General features: G+C 47.5%; 1 protein-coding gene across 1 annotated transcript; it reads right to left on the reverse strand.

Annotated features, from left to right (window-relative positions):
* Positions 1–359: 359 nt before the first annotated feature.
* st6gal1 (ST6 beta-galactosamide alpha-2,6-sialyltranferase 1) lies at positions 360–17617 on the reverse strand (the record flags this gene model as incomplete). Its single annotated transcript, XM_080483345.1, has 7 exons — positions 17417–17617; positions 16541–16900; positions 14314–14581; positions 8372–8469; positions 8084–8185; positions 1512–1686; positions 360–628 (listed from the first exon to the last, which is right to left on the reverse strand). The coding sequence occupies exons 1-7, from the start codon at positions 17606–17608 to the stop codon at positions 360–362; spliced, it is 1464 nt and encodes a 487-aa protein (XP_080339471.1). The 5' UTR covers positions 17609–17617.
* Between the last annotated feature and the right edge of the window lie 376 nt (positions 17618–17993).

Here is a 17993-nt window from a genome sequence, read left to right on the forward strand (position 1 = left end):
TAAAACAGCCTTTGCTACAGCTGATGTCTGATCAAAATAAGTTCATGCTCCAGTGTTGTAGTGATCAATATTAATTCACGTTGATCAATGGAGCTACGTGTGTGTGTGTGTGTGTGTGTGTGTGTGTGTGTGTGTGTGTGTGTGTGTGTGTGTGTGTGTGTGTGTGTGTGTGTTCAGCCTGTTTGGATGACATGTAGCATTTATCAAGGTGGTTCCTCTGGCAGCGAGTATGAAGTTTTCATGCAGTTGTCCGCCTTCATGCAAGGTGTGTGTGTGTGTGTGTGTGTGTGTGTGTGTGTGTGTGTGTGTGTGTGTGTGTGTGTGTGTGTGTGTGTGTGTGTGTGTGTGTGTAAGTGTTTTCAGTCAGATGCTTCTCCGCCTGCCTGGGTGCAGTTCAGCCTGCTGAACCCGGGGAGCGTGACCCGTCCGTGGCTGTAGACATCGCGGTCGGAGCCCTGGTTCATGCGCTTCACTAGGTTCTTCTCGTACATTAGCGGGTGGTATGCACCAAGAGTGCACGCGGCGTCGTAGAAGCGCTGGTAGTAGTGGCAGAGCTCCGTCTTACGGCGGGACGGCAGGAACTCGTACACGTGCACCACATCACACAGTGACATCATCAGAACAGTGCCTTGGTGGGAAAAAGGGAAGAAGTCACATCACATTTGTGACCAAAAACCTGTAACAGTTTAAACAACAACAGTATAAAGTACCATATTTTAAAGACGATTGAGTACACCTGAATATAAGCACACGAAAAATTTAAAAAGAAAAAAACCCAACATCAAGGCCATACTTGACTGTAACCCGTAGGAGTCCAGGTTGTAACCGTGCAGGAATTTCACTGCAGGAAATGGTAGATGACATATTTAAGTATCTCATCTATTGTAAACCCTCCTGTTATTGTTCACATACACTGCTTTGCGCTCACAGGTTGTTTTATTGACTGGGTTTATTGAAACGTCGGCGCTCCACAGCACCGCGGTCTTTCAACGAGGTTCAGATGCTCCTATCAGTTTCAGAAATGGAGGAGATCCGGGGGGAGACGGACGCTGCTGTTTGGATTGAGAAAGTTTCCCTCGGCTTCAAACGGCGGTGAGGAAGCCCCCGCATCCCCCGCATCCTCCGCGCCACTATATTTGCGTAAAGACATCACATGCCTGCGTCGTTACGTTGCGTTCACAACCCGCCTATATTTTACCACACTCTCTGTGGTGGGACCGTGCAACACAGTTGGTCTGGGTGCACTTTGCCTTACCGTACCGTACGGCCGCCCCACTTTCCAACCCCTGGTTTAGATGTTAGAGGAGGAAGATGCTCTATAATCTGATGTTAGAGGAGGAAGATGCTCTATAATCTGATGTTATATGAGGAAGATGCTCTATAATCTGGATGTTAGTGGAGGCAGGTGCTCTATAATCTGGATGTTAGTGGGGGAAGATGCTCTATAATCTGGACGTTATAGGAAGAAGATGCTCTATAATCTAGACGTTAACTGAAACTACATCACGCACCGAGCAGGCCGGAGGAGGGCGGGTTCTTCTGGATGGGCTCGGCCATGTTATCCTGGATTCGTTGCCACACCTGCCACTCAAAGCGGGGGTGAAGGATGTAGAAGGGCTGCAGCGGGTGAAGCCTCCGGTACCTCTGGTACTGGATGAAGATGGGGTAATCTGTCCTGTTGTACCACTGAAGGGGGGCAAAAACAAGATGTGATGTGGTCAAAAGTCAAAAACAAACTTCCTGAATTTCCAGACTTGTTTTAACTTTCTCATCAATAGTTTTTTCACTGAATCCCAAAAGCTGTGCACTTTATCTATCGTGACACTGTCAGACAAGAGGACAGTTTTTATAATAAGGAAATAGCCGTAATCAATGCACACCAATAAAATCTGGTCCAACAGTGGGCAATGGGCATTAAAACCATGACAATAATTATTCTTTGCACCTACAGGTCATTTAAACTGAGCCACTTTACTGTTCACTATTTATTTTGACAGTTTTCAATTCAGTTCAGTTTTTATTTTCTTCTTTCGTAGGACAATTAAGTGTTGCAACAAGTATAAAAACATAAATACTGCACTCACATACATACACGTATACATTCAGTGCTTTAGGTACAAAAAGAATAAGTGCCGGTCTTCCCCTTAGTGACATGCTGTCCGTCTCTCAAAGAAATATGGGACAAAAACATGATTTTTAGCGGCGTGCACAGACATTTGGGGCGGCAGGTGCTAAGTGTAAAATAAGGGCACCTTGTGCAGCGTGTGGATTCACCGGCTGCCTTATTGTAGTAGTGTGAGATTTAAAAAAACAAAAAACATAAGTACATGTTGCAAGTAATTGCATATTTATTTAAATGTTGGCAGATTTTTAAAAAATTCCCTAAAATAAATCAGACTAAAGACTGACTGAGAGAGAGATGAGTGGCTGTCACTACACACCATCCTGAATAAGTTCAGATATACTTTTATTGTCCCTGTGGGGATTTTAATTTAATCCGTATGTACAGCATTATATGTATTGGGTGTAATTGAGTTAAAAAAAATCTGTAATGAATCCATTTGAAAACTGACCCAGAGGAACCTGGGGGCATGTTTCATTTTAATTTTTGTAATTCATTAAAACAAACAAAAAAAAAAACAACAAGCAAAATATATAAATATAGCAAATATTTTGAATGAAAGGGTGGCAGAAAGAAGTCAAAACTTATAATGTCTGCCCCCTATCAACACAAAATCATTGACAGTTGTAGTCAAGTAGTAAATGTAGATGTGAATGTAGAACAAGATGTGGTGCAGTTTACTGAAAACAATTAGAAATTTTTTAGGACATTTTTTAAAATTTGCCTTGACACAGTATTTCAATTAGGTGTGATTTTAGTGTGTGATTGTGAAACAAATGGTGAAGTGAATCTACTTGAAAACTGACAGAGGAACCTGGGGTCGTGTAGGAATGGACAGAACAGGAACGCGGTGTGCTGAAAACTATCTGATTTTAATTTTTAGGGAATGTACTGCCTGTAGAGTAATATAACTGCGTGATTTAGGTGTGCAATGTGAAAAATGTTGATGTTGTCAATGATCACGTGACTATGGGACACAGACAGTACAGTGTACACCATTTAAAAAAATTTACATAAGCTGCACCCACCATATTTAAAAAGAAATAATACATATGTACATATGAAGTATAGGCTGCATTGTCTATAAGCACATGAGTCCATGTTGTAACAGGACATTTTTTTAAAGAAAAAAAGAACTTTAAACACTACTTCTGTGGTGGGGTGACGGACTGGGCTGGAGGGAAAGAGACACAGAGGGAGAGAGAGGGGGAGAGAGAGAGAGAAGGAGAGGGAGAGACAGAGGGGAGGAGAGGAGAGGGAGAGGGGGGGAGTGGGAGGAGAGAGAGAGAGGGGAGGAGAGGGAGAGAGAAACAGAGGGAGAGAGAGGGGAGTGGGAGAGAGAAGGAGAGAGAGAGAGGGGAGTGGGAGAGAGAAGGAGAGGGAGAAAGAGAGAGGGGAGGAGAGGGAGAGAGAGGGGAGTGGGAGAGAGAAGGAGAGGGAGAAAGAGAGAGGGGGGAGAGGGAGAGAGAGGGGAGTGGGAGAGAGAGGGGAGTGGGAGGAGAGAGAGAGAGGGGAGGAGAGGGAGAGAGAAACAGAGGGAGAGAGAGGGGAGTGGGAGAGAGAAGGAGAGAGAGAGAGGGGAGTGGGAGAGAGAAGGAGAGGGAGAAAGAGAGAGGGGAGGAGAGGGAGAGAGAGGGGAGTGGGAGAGAGAAGGAGAGGGAGAGACAGAGGGGAGGAGAGGAGAGGGAGAGAGAGGGGAGGAGAGGGAGAGAGAAACAGAGGGAGAGAGAGGGGAGTGGGAGAGAGAAGGAGAGGGAGAAAGAGAGAGGGGAGGAGAGGGAGAGAGAGGGGAGTGGGAGAGAGAAGGAGAGGGAGAGACAGAGGGGAGGAGAGGAGAGGAGAGGGAGAGAGAGGGGAGTGGGAGGAGAGAGAGAGAGGGGAGGAGAGGGAGAGAGAAACAGAAGGAGAGAGAGGGGAGTGGGAGAGAGAAGGAGAGAGAGAGAGGGGAGTGGGAGAGAGAAGGAGAGGGAGAAAGAGAGAGGGGAGGAGAGGGAGAGAGAGGGGAGTGGGAGGAGAGAGAGAGGGGAGGAGAGGGAGAGAGAAACAGAGGGAGAGAGAGGGGAGTGGGAGAGAGAAGGAGAGAGAGAGAGGGGAGTGGGAGAGAGAAGGAGAGGGAGAGACAGAGGGGAGGAGAGGAGAGGGAGAGAGAGGGGAGTGGGAGGAGAGAGAGAGAGAGGGGAGTGGGAGAGAGAAGGAGAGAGAGAGAGGGGAGTGGGAGAGAGAAGGAGAGGGAGAGACAGAGGGGAGGAGAGGAGAGGGAGAGAGAGGGGAGTGGGAGGAGAGAGAGAGAGAGAGAGGGGAGTGGGAGAGAGAAGGAGAGAGAGAGAGAGGGGAGTGGGAGAGAGAAGGAGAGGGAGAAAGAGAGAGGGGAGGAGAGGGAGAGAGAGGGGAGTGGGAGAGAGAAGGAGAGGGAGAAAGAGAGAGGGGGAGAGGGCAAGTGAATTATTGCAAAAATACACAAACACTGAGGGTTTTACCCTGTTCATAAAGTATTGGCTGATTGTGATTCTGAGGAGAGCAGCGCGTGTGTGTGTGTGTGCGTGTGTGTGTGTGTGTGGTTTGTCCACTGGGTGTGGCCGGAACTGTTGTGGGGGGGCCTGTAGCGACAACCCGGGCACCCGAGGCCATCGGGCCCGGACACCGTCACCCCGGCGGCCGGCAGCCCCCCAGACCGGGCGAGGCCTCAGCGAACCACCCCAGAGAGCCACGCCCTCGCCCAGAAAGAACCAGATAGAGAATACAGAGAGGAATCCCCCCCAGGCAAGAGGACCCCACAAGAGAAGGATAAAGGGCACAGGGCCCCAGGCTCTGACCCAAGCCGCCAAGCCGAGACTGGCCGAAGCAGGGCCCACGGGCCGAGAGCCCCCCAATTCCGACGGCGAAGCCCGCCGCACCCCCAGTCCTAACCCTAACCCTAACCCTAAACCTAACCCTAACCTTAACCCTAACTCCAGTCCTGATTCCCTGATTTCTGAGCAGTATCTTTGGCCTTATCCCTCTGAAGCATTAAAGATCTTAGTTCATTATCCACCCGAGGAGCGCTGTTACTCCTGACTGTTCTCTTCCGGGGTGGTGCATGCTTGTTGACTACTACTACAGTAGTATATCCATAAACACTTAGCGTTAGGGGGTCACCCTAACCCTAGCTATATTTACATCATGTTGGTCACAAACATCCGCCCATTGCAAATTGTTAAAGTCTGTTAAAAAAGAATCTCGATTAAATCTTTGAAAAGATCTCCTTTGTAAGATCCTAGCCCCTGATTTAGGCATTTCAGTTTTTCTTGATACTGCAATCAAATTCTGATCCCTACAGCCCACAGCCCTGGATACAGCTTTTGATCAAAGTTCAAGTACATTAGTGAATAGGAGATCTGTGCAAGTGGATGTCTTTACACCATTTTCACTGAAAGACACTCTTGTGGCCTGCTCAACAATCTGAGATAGATGACAAATACTGGTCATAACAGACATCTTCTAAAACAACCGGCAAGCTTTGGAAAACCAATCCACATTAAAGTCACCTCAAATAAACGCCTCTTTGTTTTAATCACAGGCCCTTACAAGGTTTTTACATAATTCATCCAAATAACATGTGTGAGAACTTGGAGGCCTGTAACAGCAACCAATTAATGCTGGCTTTCTGAATGGTAAATGAATCTGTACCCATAATATTTCATTGTCAAAGTTCATGAGATCCTCTCTTAACATAGTGACAATATCTTCTTGAATATAAAGTGCAACACCTCCTCCATATCTGTTTCTGTCTTTTCTGTACAAGTTATATCCACTGACAGTTACAAGTGAATCATCAAAACTCTCATCTAAATGTGTTTCAGATAGTGCCAAGATGTGAACACCACTTGTTGGGCAGATTCTATTAATTTCCCCTACTTTATTCCTGAGACTGCAGATATTTAAGTGGGCGGAAATCAGACCCTTCTTTGAGGGCCTAAAGGTCAGTCCGTTTTCTTATTAGGACTTCTGTCCATCAATAAAAAATAATGATAATCAGGAAAAAAAGGCAGACATTCTAACTCATCCCAGCACATCTGTGATGGTGAAAGATTGAAGTGTCTTTTGTTTGAGTTCCTCTTGGCCGGACAATTAGTTGATCATACCTCCATGTGGCTCGGTCTCCTTTGTCTTGCAGCTTTGAGCTTGGACCACAGTTCCTTCCGTCTCTGTAGCACCGTCCCTGAGAAGTCTTCATTTAGGAAGATTTTGGTCCCCTTCAGTTCAGATCTGTTGTTTCCCCGACAGGCGTAGGAGACTAACCACCACTCGTCTTGGTCTTCCACCTTCCTCATGCTGTCCCAGTCTTTGGACACGCTCAATTTCAATACTTTTAGTGTCCAGTCCAAGATTACTGGAAAACAGATTATGAACTTTTAGCTCCAAATCCTTCCAGATTTCATCCTTTTCATCCGTCATGCCTTCAATGAGGACGTTCTTGATTCTCAATGAGGTCCAGTTTTGTGAACATATCATCCACGTCATGTCTGTAGCCAGCTAGACTTTTATCAACAGATTTCAGTTTGGCCTCCATTTCTGTATGCGATGACTTCATCTCCTCCATTTTCCGCTGTGTGAATTCGAGGCTTGTCTTCAGCTCCTGCACATCTCTAATTACACCATCCAGCCTCTTGTTTGCCCCCTCCATAACGACTTGAATAAAACATTTAAAATTCTCTTGTTGTTGAGACAGCATTTCTTTATGAAATGGTCTCTGCTGATCCAGCATTTGAATGAGGACAGCCATGGTGACAAAGGACTCATTCTCACAGATAGCAGCTTTTTTAAGAGGCATCTTACCAAGATGTACCAGCAACAGTTTGTACGGAAAGTATGAATTTTTGCAGTAGAGTTGAAGATAGTGGTTTCACCTTTCTTCAATAAAGGCCTAACAGGCCCTGCGGCCTTAGGAATTCTTATGCCACAGTCCTGGTTTGGCTGTCCTGAGGTCCGCAAAAAGACAAAATCTCAAAAATGTAAAAAAGTACCCCACTTCAGTACTTTATAGCAGGATTAACGTAATATCCGATGGATTCAGACCAGCTAGTCACTCAAAGACAAGGCACAGCAGCCATCTTGTGAGGCAGTGAGGATGGAACAGCAGGCTGAGGGTGGCTGACACCCACAGGCTCAACAAACTCATTGGGAAGGCCAGTGATGTTGTTGGGGTGGAGATGTAACATGGTGAGGGTGGGGGTGGCGATGGACCCTTTGCAGGTGGTGTCAGAGAGGAGAGTCTGGTCGAAACTCCAAACTGAGGTTCATCCTGAGCAATGACCCCGTCGTCCATGATGTTCTGGTTAGGAGCAGCACCTTCAGCAACAGTCTCATTCCACCACAGGTCACAACAGTGTGTCATAGGAGAGTGTTCCTTATACATTACTGTGTGTTGTGTTTGACTGTTAATCTCACTCTGCTGCTACACCATCACCGCTACATCATCATCAGTACGCCATTCATACTACACCATCACTGCTCCACCTACACCGCTCAGATTAATCCTGTATATATGGACATTACTCATTTAACTTTATTTAACTGTCCTTTCATTCTGTGTGGGACTATGTCAAAAGAATTTCCCACATGGATTAATAAAGTACTTCTGATTCTGATTGTGATACATTCTTTTAATGTGAGATGTATATGCTCATCTTTAACAATTGCATTTTTTGGCACTATTTGTTTTACTATTGTACAATAGTTTGACTGTGCAATGACAATAAAGGTTTATTTTATAAGTAGTGAAGCATTGCATCCTCTGAGATGCCTTCAGGGACTGTTTAGAGAGTTTGAGAATCTCACTATCTTAAAGAACTGCTTCAGGTTGTAGTTTCAGCCTCAAATTGAAACCATGAATCTATAAATTAAAACTCAGACAGTAAAAGCATTTAATTGTTTTTGTTGGTGAAATACAACTGTAAAGTGTTTCTGTCATGTGCGCGTCACCTGCATGAGGTCAGCGGAGTAAGGAGCGGGATCCCAGGCCACCAGAACACCTGAGCTGTACAGCGAGCTGGACAGGAAGCGGTGGTCATCAGATGCCATCACCTGTGAAAAATCATGTAAACGTTTAAATTAAAGTCTCAACTGACGCTGAACAAACAAAAATCCATCTGAACACTCGACAACACCAGGATCACTTTGTCCATCTACTCATACCCTCTATGATGGCCAGAGACGTTCTGCCATGAGATACAAGAGCTTCATGGCGTGACCATGTTTTTCGATTAATACCTGCGAGTTGATGAGGCGGATCGTGGTTTTAGACCCGACGTCCTTCTCATATCCAGCAGTGGGTGCAGCGTTGAAACGCAGCACGGCATCATGGGAGTCTGTGGTTGAACAAAACGCTGTTAAATCTCTGTGTCCGTCAATACAAAACCGCATGGGAAACTTTGACACACCTTGTGATCGTGCTGGAGCTCCAACACCCCAACCCACTCTATGATCAGAGCTCTGTCACCTCAACACGCTCTATGATCAGAGCTCTGTCACCTCAACACGCTCCATGATCAGAGCTCTGTCACCTCAACCCACTCTATGATCAGAGCTCTGTCACCTCAACACGCTCTATGATCAGAGCTCTGTCACCTCAACCCACTCTATGATCAGAGCTCTGTCACCTCAACACGCTCTATGATCAGAGCTCTGTCACCTCAACACGCTCTATGATCAGAGCTCCAACACCCCAACCCACTCTATGATCAGAGCTCTGTCACCTCAACACGCTCTATGATCAGAGCTCTGTCACCTCAACCCACTCTATGATCAGAGCTCTGTCACCTCAACCCACTCTATGATCAGAGCTCTGTCACCTCAACACGCTCTATGATCAGAGCTGTCACCTCAACCCACTCTATGATCAGAGCTCTGTCACCTCAACACGCTCTATGATCAGAGCTCTGTCACCTCAACACGCTCTATGATCAGAGCTCTGTCACCTCAACACGCTCTATGATCAGAGCTCTGTCACCTCAACACGCTCTATGATCAGAGCTCTGTCACCTCAACCCACTCTATGATCAGAGCTCTGTCACCTCAACACGCTCTATGATCAGAGCTCTGTCACCTCAACCCACTCTATGATCAGAGCTCTGTCACCTCAACACGCTCTATGATCAGAGCTCTGTCACCTCAACACGCTCTATGATCAGAGCTCCAACACCCCAACCCACTCTATGATCAGAGCTCTGTCACCTCAACACGCTCTATGATCAGAGCTCTGTCACCTCAACCCACTCTATGATCAGAGCTCTGTCACCTCAACCCACTCTATGATCAGAGCTCTGTCACCTCAACACGCTCTATGATCAGAGCTGTCACCTCAACCCACTCTATGATCAGAGCTCTGTCACCTCAACACGCTCTATGATCAGAGCTCTGTCACCTCAACACGCTCTATGATCAGAGCTCCAACACCCCAACCCACTCTATGATCAGAGCTCTGTCACCTCAACACGCTCTATGATCAGAGCTCTGTCACCTCAACCCACTCTATGATCAGAGCTCTGTCACCTCAACACGCTCTATGATCAGAGCTGTCACCTCAACCCACTCTATGATCAGAGCTCTGTCACCTCAACACGCTCTATGATCAGAGCTCTGTCACCTCAACACGCTCTATGATCAGAGCTCTGTCACCTCAACCCACTCTATGATCAGAGCTCTGTCACCTCAACACGCTCTATGATCAGAGCTCTGTCACCTCAACACGCTCTATGATCAGAGCTCCAACACCCCAACCCACTCTATGATCAGAGCTCTGTCACCTCAACACGCTCTATGATCAGAGCTCTGTCACCTCAACCCACTCTATGATCAGAGCTCTGTCACCTCAACCCACTCTATGATCAGAGCTCTGTCACCTCAACACGCTCTATGATCAGAGCTGTCACCTCAACCCACTCTATGATCAGAGCTCTGTCACCTCAACACGCTCTATGATCAGAGCTCTGTCACCTCAACCCGCTCTATGATCAGAGCTCTGTCACCTCAACACGCTCTATGATCAGAGCTCTGTCACCTCAACACACTCTATGATCAGAGCTCTGTCACCTCAACACGCTCTATGATCAGAGCTCTGTCACCTCAACACACTCTATGATCAGAGCTCTGTCACCTCAACACGCTCTATGATCAGAGCTCTGTCACCTCAACCCACTCTATGATCAGAGCTCTGTCACCTCAACCCACTCTATGATCAGAGCTCCAACACCTCAACCCACTCTATGATCAGAGCTCTGTCACCTCAACCCACTCTATGATCAGAGCTCCAACACCTCAACCCACTCTATGATCAGAGCTCTGTCACCTCAACACGCTCTATGATCAGAGCTGTCACCTCAACCCACTCTATGATCAGAGCTCTGTCACCTCAACACGCTCTATGATCAGAGCTCTGTCACCTCAACACGCTCTATGATCAGAGCTCTGTCACCTCAACCCACTCTATGATCAGAGCTCTGTCACCTCAACACGCTCTATGATCAGAGCTCTGTCACCTCAACCCACTCTATGATCAGAGCTCTGTCACCTCAACACGCTCTATGATCAGAGCTCTGTCACCTCAACCCACTCTATGATCAGAGCTCTGTCACCTCAACATGCTCTATGATCAGAGCTCTGTCACCTCAACACGCTCTATGATCAGAGCTCTGTCACCCCGACACACTCTATGATCAGAAGTCTGTCACCCCAACACGCTCTATGATCAGAGCTCTGTCACCCCAACACGCTCTATGATCAGAAGTCTGTCACCCCAACACGCTCTATGATCAGAGCTCTGTCACCTCAACCCACTCTATGATCAGAAGTCTGTCAACCCCTCACGCTCTATGATCAGAGCTGTCCCCTCAACCCACTCTATGATCAGAGCTCTGTCACCTCAACACGCTCTATGATCAGAGCTCTGTCACTTCAACACGCTCTATGATCAGAGCTCCATCATCCGACACACTCTATGATCAGAAGTCTGTCACCCCAACATGCTCTATGATCAGAGCTCTGTCACCTCAACCCACTCTATGATCAGAAGTCTGTAACCCCAACATGCTCTATGATCAGAGCTCGGTCACCTCAACACGCTCTATGATCAGAAGTCTGTCACCCCAACATGCTCTATGATCAGAGCTCTGTCACCTCAACCCACTCTATGATCAGAAGTCTGTCACCCCCCTCACGCTCTATGATCAGAGCTGTCCCCTCAACCCACTCTATGATCAGAGCTCTGTCACCTCAACACGCTCTATGATCAGAGCTGTCACTTCAACACGCTCTATGATCAGAGCTCCATCACACGACACACTCTATAATCAGAAGTCTGTCACCCCAACATGCTCTATGATCAGAGCTCTGTCACCTCAACCCACTCTATGATCAGAAGTCTGTAACCCCAACATGCTCTATGATCAGAGCTCGGTCACCTCAACACGCTCTATGATCAGAAGTCTGTCACCCCAACATGCTCTATGATCAGAGCTCTGTCACCTCAACATGCTCTATGATCAGAGCTCTGTCACCTCAACACGCTCTATGATCAGAAGTCTGTCACCCCATCACGCTCTATGATCAGAGCTCTGTCCCCTCAACCCACTCTATGATCAGAGCTCTGTCACCTCAACACGCTCTATGATCAGAGCTCTGTCACTTCAACACGCTCTATGATCAGAGCTCCATCACCCGACACACTCTATGATCAGAAGTCTGTCACCCCAACATGCTCTATGATCAGAGCTCAGTCACCCCGACACACTCTATGGTCAGGGCTCTGTCACCTCAACATGCTCTATGATCAGAGCTCTGTCACCTCAACACGCTCTATGATCAGAGCTCTGTCACCCCAACAAACTCTATGATCAGAAGTCTGTCACCCCAACACGCTCTATGATCAGAGCTCTGTCACCCCAACACGCTCTATGATCAGAAGTCTGTCACCCCAACACGCTCTATGATCAGAGCTCTGTCACCTCAACCCACTCTATGATCAGAAGTCTGTCACCCCCCTCACGCTCTATGATCAGAGCTGTCCCCTCAACCCACTCTATGATCAGAGCTCTGTCACCTCAACACGCTCTATGATCAGAGCTCTGTCACTTCAACACGCTCTATGATCAGAGCTCCATCACCCGACACACTCTATGATCAGAAGTCTGTCACCCCAACATGCTCTATGATCAGAGCTCTGTCACCTCAACCCACTCTATGATCAGAAGTCTGTAACCCCAACATGCTCTATGATCAGAGCTCGGTCACCTCAACACGCTCTATGATCAGAAGTCTGTCACCCCAACATGCTCTATGATCAGAGCTCTGTCACCTCAACCCACTCTATGATCAGAAGTCTGTCACCCCCCTCACGCTCTATGATCAGAGCTCTGTCCCCTCAACCCACTCTATGATCAGAGCTCTGTCACCTCAACACGCTCTATGATCAGAGCTCTGTCACTTCAACACGCTCTATGATCAGAGCTCCATCACCCGACACACTCTATGATCAGAAGTCTGTCACCCCAACATGCTCTATGATCAGAGCTCAGTCACCCCGACACACTCTATGGTCAGGGCTCTGTCACCTCAACATGCTCTATGATTAGAGCTCGGTCACCTCGACACGCTTTATGATCAGAGCTCGGTCACCTCGACACGCTCTATGATCAGAGCTCGGTCACCTCGACATGCTCTATGATCAGAGCTGTCACCTCAACCCACTCTATGATCAGAAGTCTGTCACCCCAACACGCTCTATGATCAGAGCTCTGTCCCCTCAACCCACTCTATGATCAGAGCTCTGTCACCTCAACACGCTCTATGATCAGAGCTCAGTCACCCCGACACGCTCTATGATCAGAGCTCTGTCACCTCAACACGCTCTATGATCAGAGCTCTGTCACCTCAACATGCTCTATGATCAGAGCTCAGTCACCCCGACACACTCTATGATCAGAGCTCGGTCACCTCGACACGCTCTATGATCAGAGCTCTGTCACCTCAACACGCTCTATGATCAGAGCTCTGTCACCTCAACCCACTCTATGATCAGAGCTCTGTCACCTCAACACGCTCTATGATCAGAGCTCAGTCACCCCGACACGCTTTATGATCAGAGCTCTGTCACCCCGACACGCTCTATGATCAGAAGTCCGTCACCCCAACATGCTCTACGGTCAGAGCTCTGTCACCTCAACCTGCTCTATGATCAGAGCTCCCTCACCTCAACCTGCACTCTGATCAGAGCTCCATCACCTCAACCTGTTCTATTATCAGAGCTCCATCACCTTGACGCCCTCTATGATCAGAGCTCTGTCACCCCAACACGCTTTATGATCAGAGCTCTGTCACCCCAACACGCTTTATGATCAGAGCTCCCTCACCTCAACCTGTTCTATTATCAGAGCTCCATCACCTCGACACGCTCTATGATCAGAGCTCTGTCACCCCAACACGCTTTATGATCAGAGCTCCCTCACCTCAACCTGTTCTATTATCAGAGCTCCATCACCTCGACACGCTCTATGATCAGAGCTCTGTCACCTCAACACGCTCTATGATCAGAGCTCTGTCACCTCAACATGCTCTATGATCAGAGCTCAGTCACCCCGACACACTCTATGATCAGAGCTCGGTCACCTCGACACGCTCTATGATCAGAGCTCTGTCACCCCGACACGCTCTATGATCAGAAGTCCGTCACCCCAACACGCTCTATGATCAGAGCTCTGTCACCTCAACCTGCACTATGATCAGAGCTCCGTCACCTCGACACGCTCTATGATCAGAGCTCCGTCACCTTATGATCAGAGCTCCATCACCTCAACCTGTTCTATTATCAGAGCTCCATCACCTTGACGCCCTCTATGATCAGAGCTCTGTTACCCCGACACGCTTTATGATCAGAGCTCGGTCACCTCGACGTGCTCTAAGATCAGAGCTCCATAACCTCGACATGCTCTATGATCAGAGCTCCCTCACCTCAACCTGCACTATGATCAGAGCTCCATCACCTTGACACACACTCTGATCAGAGCTCCATCACCTCAACCTGTTCTATTATCAGAGCTCCATCACCTTGACGCCCTCTATGATCAGAGCTCTGTTACCCCAACACGCTTTATGATCAGAGCTCCGTCACCTCGACACGCTCCATCACCTCGACAAACACTCATGTGACACGATCTCACCAATCTCTCTGCCCAGGCCGGAGTATCTCAGCGAGCCTGCCGATGAAACCACGGCACAGCTCCCAAACGGTCCGATGTCGGAGGTCAGTGGGCCGGGGGGCAGCTGGACGGCCCAGGGCAGCGCAGAGAAGGGCTGCAGGTCCGAGGTCAAAGTCGACACTTTGTCCACTCTGTCCTTGAACTGGCAGAGGAGTTCAGGGCCGCTAAGCTTTGGCCGGCTGGAAACACCACCAGGACCCAACACCTCCACACCATATTTGTTCATCGCCTGTGGAACAGAGGGCAATTGAGTGTTTGACTACTCTCTGAGGCCTGAACATACACACAATAAACCAAGTTAGCTAACTGATAAAATATGTGAGGAACACTTTTCACCTTCCACAATTCCAAAAAGTTTGGACGTTACACATGTGTTATATGTTCAACAAAAATAGAGTACAGTGATTTTCAAATCTCAGAGACACACATTATATTCGAACAGAAGATAAACATATCAGACGTAACTAGAACGATTAAAATTATTCATGTAATTATTCACTGGCTGGTTAGTTAACTTATAATTAGCATCAACATTTTTCTGTGATTTTGGTTGATGAATGAATGAATAAATAGACCAGGGGTCGTCAATTCCGCGCCTCGAGAGTCGGTGACCTGCATGTTTTAGGTTTCTCCCAGTTGCAACACATCTGAATGCAATAAGATGCTCGTTATTTAGCTTTTTTATAAGGTTGATGATGACATCAACATCAAATTGAGGTGTGGGAACAGCTAAAACGCGCAGGACACTGGCCCTCGAGGCCTGGAATTGAGGACCCCTGAAATTGACTTACATATACACAGCTTAATCATGTTTTCTTTCTTTATTGTGTACAGTTGAAATCTAAAGCAGGAATGCCCTAAGCATGAGCTGGTGGCTACGTGTTTAGTATTAGCTGGTGGCTACGCGTTTAGCTTTAGCTGGTGGCTGTGGGAACATCTAAATTGTCCCTCCTATCTCCTTATCAATCGACTTTACCGTAACCCCGTAGATGACATCACAAGGTTAAGGAAAGGTGTTAGGAGGCTTCCTAAAGGAGTTAGTGAAAGTTGATCATGGTGGTGTGGCAGTCGGACTGCACTTTCACTTAGTGATGTCATAATAATCCGACGGTGGCCAAAGTTAGTGACGTCTGGCGTGGTGGTGAAAGAACTACAAGTTTCAGAAAATGGACTAAAAAAAGCGCATTTGGGTTTTATATGGTTTAAAGCTGTTCAATGCAGATTATTGTATTGGTCACTTACATGATCTGCGTCCTTTTTCCAACATGGTGAGTTTCCGTAAACGCTCAGATGAGCGGGTTCCTTTAAATGTTGTCGCCACAAGGAATTGTGGGGCAGCATGAGCTCACCTCCTTTGCTAAAGCATGCATCAGTGGTTCCTAAGCTAAAGGAGGCTCTAAAGGAAGTATTGAGCCTCCTTTCCTTTGCTTATTGAGAATTTGGACAGTCCTTATCATGGCGGTCACACAAAACACTTCTGGGGTGAAGGAAAAGTCGATAGAGAAGGAGACAGGAGGGACTTTTCGGACGTACACTATGTGTTTAACAATAGCTGGTGTCGACGTGTTCAGTATTAGCTGGTGTCTACATGTTTAGTATTAGCTGGTGTCGACGTGTTCAGTATTAGCTGGTGTCGACGTGTTCAGTATTAGCTGGTGTCTACATGTTTAATATTAGCTGGTGGATACATGTCAGCATTAGCCGGTGGCTATGTGTTTAGTATTAGCTGGTGTCTACATGTTTAGTATTAGCCATGGCTACATATTAGCATTAGTCGATGGCTACGTGTTTAGTATTAGCCAGTTGTTACGTGTTCACTATTAGCTGGTGGCTACATGTTAGCATTAGCCGGTAGCTACGTGTTCAGTATTAGCTGGTGTCGACGTGCTCAGTATTAGCTGGTGTCGACGTGCTCAGTATTAGCTGGTGTCTACATGTTTAATATTAGCTGGTGGCTATGTGTTTAGTATTAGCTGGTGTCTACATGTTTAGTATTAGCCATGGCTACATATTAGCATTAGTCGATGGCTACGTGTTTAGTATTAGCTGGTGGCTACTTGTTTAGTATTAGCCGGTGGCTATGTGTTTGGCATTAGCTGGTGGCTACATCATCACATCTGTTAGCTACTACTGTTAGCTTAGTTTCTCTTGTGTATAAACCACTTCTTGTTTTCTTATCCGGCCTCACCTGATAGTTCTGCACCACCTTTCTCAGCCTGCTTCCCAGCATGCTGCTGGACATCTCGTCATCCCACACCTCTCCCAGCAGCCCGTGAGGTCCGAAGAACTCGGCATCGCCGCCTCGGCCACTCAACTCCCCACGCCGCCGCCCCCCAAACAGGGTCTCCAGGGCACGGGTTAAGGGGCGTGGCAGCAGCCGTGCAAAGAAGCCCGAAGGCTCCCGCTTCCTCTTGGAAGGCGAGTTGCCGGCTTCATGCGTGCGGTTCGGGGAGGAGAGCACGGGAATGGGGCGGCGAGGGTCGCCCGGGACAACCCCCGGGAGCTTCTGAGGGTCGACATACATGGGCTTCGCTCCTCCTCGCAGCACCTGTGGGCGTCACAGACCTCCGGCTGAGTATCAGTAAATGTTCAGTTTCTTGGAAACAGCTACAGATCCTCAACTCACAAGCTGAAGCAAGAAGCCAACACTAGCTACAAGAAAAAGTCAAGAGTGTGACTAAAAAGTCTAAAATGGTCAGATGTGTCAGGAGTGTGATGAGGGCAGCGAGTACTCACAGGGAGAAAAGAGGAGTTTATTGAAGGAACTTGAATCCATCTGTTTAGATGTGTAGGTTGCAGAGCTGCTCTCATATAGATCCTTGGAGATAGTTCAAATTTGCACGTACAAACTAACCAGAACAAAACACTATCTAGAATCTACATAGACAGACCTGGAAACGCTCCAACGCTTTTATTTTGAAAGCTTCTTCAAGTGTGTGTCTTCACTATGATGTTTTGGTCATTCAGTGGAGGGCTACAGAGTGTTTTGGACAGATGTTGGGGAGGCTCCACATGAAAGCAACTGATGAACAGGAAGCCAAAGGGGAGAGGAATTGTTAAATACCTTTATGACAGAGTGGGTGCGTGGTTGAGCCCGAGTCCGCGCCCGAATGCCGAAGATGGCATCAGTGACGGGTACGCTGTTCTCGGCACAGAGCGCATAGAGCAGAGCCATGGAGACGCAGAAGAAGGCCATGCAGAGCGCCCCGCGGCGAGCACGACGCCTCAGACGCCAAAGCAGGCTGACTCTGTCCATCGCTGCCCCGGGAATCTACACACACACACACACACACACACACACACACACACACACACACACACACACACACACACACACACACACACACACACAAATGATAAAATCATGAGAAAAAGAAACAAATAACTTGTGGCATTATCAAAGGTTAGGGTTTTTTCTTTGAACTGAGTTAGTGCTCTACAATCTGGATCTTCATCTTTACAAAATGATTAATTGTTGCTTGTTTAAATGATAAATGCTGACAGTCCCTGTCATTTTTCCATGGTGTATTGTGAATAAGAAGACTTCCATGAGAACCAGGCTCAGATACAGGAAATACAGCGACACAATCTACACAGAAGAATGAGGACATGGGTGGTGATTTCAAGCGAGCAGGGCAATG

This window comes from Lipophrys pholis, assembly GCF_963383615.2.
Source record: "Lipophrys pholis genome assembly, chromosome: 16".
NCBI lineage: Eukaryota > Metazoa > Chordata > Actinopteri > Blenniiformes > Blenniidae > Lipophrys > Lipophrys pholis.